The 6,217-nt window shown below is 50.2% G+C and overlaps 1 protein-coding gene across 1 annotated transcript in view; it reads left to right on the plus strand.

Moving 5' to 3' along the window:
- Positions 1-6,217, plus strand: part of LOC111982435 (nucleosome-remodeling factor subunit BPTF-like) — a 59,414-nt gene that overhangs the window by 49,032 nt on the left and 4,165 nt on the right. The window contains 8 exon segments of the mRNA XM_070433777.1: positions 8-349; positions 1,113-1,195; positions 2,292-2,517; positions 2,687-2,967; positions 3,489-3,662; positions 4,396-4,588; positions 4,940-5,024; positions 6,021-6,207. Coding sequence (XP_070289878.1) covers positions 8-349; positions 1,113-1,195; positions 2,292-2,517; positions 2,687-2,967; positions 3,489-3,662; positions 4,396-4,588; positions 4,940-5,024; positions 6,021-6,207 — 1,571 coding nt within the window.

Below are 6,217 nucleotides of genomic sequence, written 5' to 3' on the forward strand. Positions count from 1 at the left end.
CCTTCAGCTTCAGGGATCACCCCACCAGCTCATCACTGTCCCGGGCCTCCAGCAACAGGTCCAGGTCCTGGCTCAGCTCCAGGCCCAACAGGGGACCTCCGGAGGCTCTCTCCCCCAGCAGATCAAGCTCCAGCTTCCCATCCAGATCCAGCAACCCGGGGTCGGTGGAGCCCAGCCTGGAGGTTCGATCCAGAACGTGGTGGCCATCCAGACGGCCAGCGTGCAGGAGCAYCTCCAGAGGATCCAGCAGCTGAGGGAGCAGCAACAGCAGAAGAAGAGGCTGGCGGCCGAGGCCAAGCGGGAGCAGGCGCTGGCGACGGCCAGCCAGAGCGACATCATCCAGAAACAGGTGAGGGCGCGGTGGTCATTATCAGAAAAGTGTACTTGCGTGTGTTTGCTCGCATGTCTGTGTGTTTGGATGATGGGGAGGTGTGTGTGTTCAGGCAGCCAGCCAGACACAGGTGGTGTAACACTATAGTAGGCCCTGTCTCTCTCTGACATCAGCACATAAACAGTCCTCTCAAACAGCCTGCTCCCACGACTGTGGTTTATTTTCCAAGCTCTCCACCGCCAGTGTGTGCGTGCGTGCGTGTGCGTGTGCGTGTGTGTGTGTGTGTGTGTGTGTGTGTGTGTGAGCACGTTTGTGGCTTGCGTGCACCCCTAGTCTAGTGCATACACACTATGGGTACCTCTGAAATGGCACCCTTTTCCCTATATAGTGCACTACTTTTGACCAGAGCCTTATGGGCCCGTGTCAAAAGTAGTGCCCTATATAGGGGATAGGATGCCATTTGGAATGCATCCTATGCATAAGGGTCCTTTTTATTGTGTGTTTATGCGTCTTGCGTTCTACAACGCATGTATTTTGCCTGTGTTGTAACAAACACCTGCTTCCTGTATATTTGATGTCTTTGACATTTCTCTGTTCTTTCACTGTGTGAGGCCTGAGTTGGAATGGCACCCTATTCCCTATATAGTGCACTACATTTGACCAGAGCCCTATGGAACCTGGTCCAAAGTAGTGCACTACATAGGGAATCGGGGCGCCGTTTGGGACGCAACCGCGTGAGGCCTGAGTTGACCTCTGACCCCCTCGGTCTCCTCTGTGACAGGTGGTGATGAAGCAGAACGCAGTGATCGAGCACCTCAAGCAGAAGAAGCCCATYTCCCCCGCCGAGAGAGAGGAGAACCAGAGGTGAGGGACTAGGAGCTAGCTACTGCTGTTGCCATGACGACCAGACCTTGTGTTGACCCGCCGTGTGTGTGGAGGTGTCATCCTTTCCCTCCCTGTGGAGAAAGCCAGGGGTTATATTTAACGTGTCTGGGTCATGGGAAAGGTTACCACAGACAGACGATGTGTTGTGTCCTCCTCACTGGGTTTAAACCAGACCTACAGTCCTGGAGCAGGGCAAGCCAGGGCACTGTGGTTGTATCCCAAATGACACCCTGTTCCCTATGTAGTGCACCACTTTTGACCAGGGGCACCCTGTTCCCTATGTAGTGCACCACTTTTGACCAGGGCTCATTTGGGACGCAGGCCAATTTTTTGGGTCTTGTCTCCCTCCATCTCTCTCTTTTGTGGTCAGTCACGTCAGTGTACACAGTCTGGGAACCATGGTTGCACCTTGACCTCCCCAGCGTGTGTGTGTGTGTGTGTGTGTGGTGTGTGTGTTGTGTGTGTGTGTGTGTCGTGTGTGGTGTTGTGTGTGTGTGTGTGTGTGTGTGTGTGTGTGTGTGGTGTGAGAAAATGCGAGAGAGAGCAGTGGCTCCTATTTGCTAGTCTCTCTTTCTCCATCGCTCTCCGGCCCCACCTCTAAATAAACACGGGGAACAAAAACACTCTTGACATCTGTCACATGTGACCTTGTGACATGGCTACCGATTGGCTTGCAATGTTTTGTCTCGTAGTGTGAGGCAACGGGTGATGGAAAGGTTCATGATGTATGGAAACATTATACTTTACATTTCCTTCAAGTCCATTTAGATTTGATCATTTGAATTACCCTCCCAAAAATATATATACACTTCAAATGTCTTTAAAATTCCTTCACTGGACTATGGATGAAAATGAGCTTCATAGCTAACTCTCCTGTTACATTGATGGGAACACTGAAATGAAGAGGATCCATTGTCACCTAAATACAAAATGTTTTAAAATCCCATCCACCGCTCCCCTCGGGATGATTGTGTTCCTGGTGGTATTCATCTTTATAAATGGCTATAAGCATGTACGAGCCTTTATAATGTCTTATAAGGCCTCTAACATGTTGTCTCTCTCCCCTTCCACCCAGGATGATTGTGTGCAACCAGGTGATGAAGTTCATCCTGGACAAGATCGACAAGGACGAGAAGCAGGCGGTCAAGAAGAGGAGGAAGGAGGAAGCAGGCGAGCAGAAGAGGACCAAGGCCAACGCCACCAAGCTGTCGTCGCTGCTCTGCCGGCACAAGGAGARGCTCAAGGCCGAGATCCTCAAGAAGAGAGCCCTGCTGGACAAGGAGCTGCAGCTGGAGACGCAGGTCAGACACACACACACACACACACGGCATTCTCCCATGAAGATACTGTACTCACGATGGACACATGGTAGCAGAGCTGCGCACAGATGTCCAACTCACTCACACACACACACACACACACACACACACACTTTTTGATCTTACTCTCTACCCTTATCTCCTTCCACAGGATGAGCTGAGGAGGGACCTCGCCAAGCTGCGACGGGACAAGGAAAGGGCCCAGGCCGCCGCCCACCAGGCGGCCGCCGCCGCACACACGCATCACGCCCTCACACACACCTCCCAACTCAACCCGGCGGCCTTCGTCCACAAGCGGAAGCGGGAGGAGGAGAGGGACGCGGCGTCGACAACTAACACCAAGAAGAAGAAGATGATCACCACCACTACCTCAGACAGCAAGAAGGAGATCAAGCTCTACTGTGTCTGCAAAACGCCCTACGACGAGTCCAAGTAAGAGACCAGCTGTGTTTTAAATGGCACCCTATTCCCTAACCAGGGCCTTGGTGAAAAGCAGTACACTATACAGGAATTAGGGTGTCCATTGGGTTGTAGTCAAAAGTAGTGCACTAGGGAATATGGTGCCATTTGGGACCCAACGTTTATGTACCTCAAACATGACCCTTGTCTAAAGCCCTTCTGAGGAGCCTCAATATAGTTCAAACACGTTAAATGTATAGTAAGCTACCGCCAATGCCTCTCTGAAGAGACAGTCAAAATGTATACCATTAACCATTTACGAGGAAGCTCAAAAATGAAGATAAATTTCACCTGAAACTATTGCAGTGTGTTGGGACTTTAACAGGTGACTCTCCATTATTTATCTTCCTGAAATGCCATCAACCAGGAAGTTGAAACACTATGGCAACAATTCAATACATTCCTAACAAACGCACCTGAAACCATGGTGATTACAATGACCTCATTTGACCCGATAGTGATTTGGCATTCTTTCACGTCCTGTGTTCTCCCAGGTTCTACATTGGCTGTGACCTGTGCACCAACTGGTACCACGGCGAGTGTGTGGGCGTCACCGAGAAGGACGCCAAGAAGATGGACGACTACATCTGCAGCGAGTGCAAGCGGGCCCAGGAGGGAAAGAACGAGGAGCTCTACTGCATCTGTCGAACGCCCTACGATGAAGCACAGTAAGTGCATAGGAGTGTGTGTGTGTGTGTGTTTTTGTCTGTATGGTTCCTCAGTGGCGAAAACGTACAATATTGTCTATTAGATGGTGATATCGGTTGAGCTTTTGTTGTTTAGTTTCAGTTATACGTTGTATTGTTTCATATTTCCTTTGATGTTGAAGGTTGTTCTATGTAACAGCTTGAATTCCTTATGCCGAGACATTGGCCGTGTCCGAAATCTGTCTTGCCCACTACTGACTAAAACTACATACCGTGTGCTAATCGTACTACGTGCTGTTTGCAACGTACTGTTTACTAAAAACAACCTTCCAAGCAAAACATATCAGCATTCCAGGCTCATCCATACTGAGACTGCATCATCTAATGCACAATTGCGTCGATTCCCGCCATTTGTTAATTTTGGTAGAGCACATTACCTTATACACATGGGACTCCAAAGACTATCCTCTCCTTCAATAGTGTGCAGCAAATTCTACTCGATGTAAACCTGAAATGAGTATGTCTATATCACCCTGGCTTTTAAAGCATACACATTTCCTGAAATGTTCCTTACTATAAAAATATATTAATTTCACATACCCAAAATGCCTACTATTTAGAATGCGACTAGGGTATTCAAGACACGCCAGAGTCTATGTCTTCAATCAGACTTGGAACAGAAACCAGGGTCGTGTTCATCAAGCACAATGACCGTGACCCAKCCCTGCCACCCTCCTCCTCGCCCCCCGCTCAGGTTCTACATCGGCTGCGACCGCTGCCAGAACTGGTACCACGGCCGTTGCGTGGGCATCCTGCAGAGCGAGGCCAACCACATCGACCAGTACGTGTGTCCGCAGTGCCAGTCCACAGAGGACGCCATGACCGTGCTCACGCCGCTCACCGACAAGGATAACGAGGGGTTAAGGAGAATCCTGCGCTCCTTACAGGTATGTCACCCCTTCCTTTGCGCCTCCCTTCGCCCTCGTTCCCCCTCTACCTAGCGTCGGGACGGTACGAAACAAAGCCCTCATCTGTTCTCTTATCTGATCTGTACGCTGGTCCCCTGGGCGGCACTTGGACAACTGCCCTGGCTGGCTACAGGGGTTTTTCCACCCTCCTCTTCCTTCTCTCCTCCTTTTTTCCCTCTCTTCTTCCCCTCCTCTCTGTCCGCATGGCATGGTTGTAGCCGGAGCACATCTGTGTTGAACCAGCTGCTTCCAATGCCATTTTCAACCTCTTGTTTGTTTTCCTTCTCTTCTCTCAAATGTCTCCTCTCTCTTTCTCCCTACCTCTCTCAGGCTCACAAAATGGCGTGGCCGTTCCTGGAGCCGGTGGACCCGAACGACGCCCCAGACTACTACGGAGTCATTAAGGAACCAATGGGTGAGTGGGGGGGATAGTTCTGCCTATTTGCAWTGATTCAACATTGTAAAAAAAGAGGTGCTGTTGTCATAAATGGAATAGTCATCACAAGGGACTCCTAAGTTGTTACACACAAACACACCCCCAAACGCACACACACACCCCATCGCCCTGCTCGAGAGGAAAGGCCTCCAACTCAGATCAAACTGCCCATGTAAAAGGCGGACTTGCGTCAACAGGGCCTTTTTGAACTTCCACACAAACAAACCATTAATGAGCTGGCGGAAAAACCCCAGAGACTTCTACACTTGGACACTACAGTAGCCCCCTTCTACACTACAGTGCATTCGACTTGGGCCTGGAAACTCTAGTCCACCTCCCGCAAAAAAGAAACCTTTTCACCCTGCAGAAAAAAAAGCCAGGTCTAGCCACGGCGGTCCGGACGGCGTAAGTTTGGAGTTTGTAGATGAAGTCTGATGACGGAGAAGAAGGCCCTCTTTGATATGGGCAAGGGGTCGGCCTGCTGACTGGGTGGGGGGTGAGGGAAGGTTAAGAATCGGATATGTTTGTTTAAAATGGAGCCTTGGGGCGCGACACGGGAGAAAACCACTGCTGCCCTTTGGGGAATTATGAAGGACCAGGCTTGTTGCTAGCTTACCTCGCTACCTATCGTAATAATTGAGGGTCAACTTTCAACTTCTTTCAAAGGCGAATTTCATAACGGTGACAGCATGTTGCCAGAATCGACGGGTCGGCCGCTCGGTCACATCCCGTGTAATTCACTTTGGAAGGGCCGAGGCAGAGATTGAGGCTTGAACCTGGCGTTGAGCTGGGATTTCTGACAGTCAAGTTGATGTACAAGTGATGTATTGCGCTTTCAGACGCATACTTGAATATCTATCAAACATTCACACCACAAAAACTGCAATTACTTTTGAAGCAACTATGCGAGATGCTGGAGAAGAGTCGACTTGATGAGTCCGAGGTGATTCATGTTCTGTTCTTCCTCCCTTCTAGATCTTTCTACGATGGAGGAGCGGTTGCAGAAGCGCTACTACATCAAGCTGACGGAGTTCGTGGCGGACATGACCAAAGTCTTCGACAACTGCCGTTACTACAACCCCAGCGACTCGCCGTTCTACCAGAGCGCCGAGGTCCTCGAGAACTTCTTCGTCCAGAAGCTCAAAGGGTTCAAAGCCAGCAGGTAAGACCTC

Source organism: Salvelinus sp. IW2-2015, linkage group LG21 (assembly GCF_002910315.2).
Source record: "Salvelinus sp. IW2-2015 linkage group LG21, ASM291031v2, whole genome shotgun sequence".
Lineage (NCBI taxonomy): Eukaryota > Metazoa > Chordata > Actinopteri > Salmoniformes > Salmonidae > Salvelinus > Salvelinus sp. IW2-2015.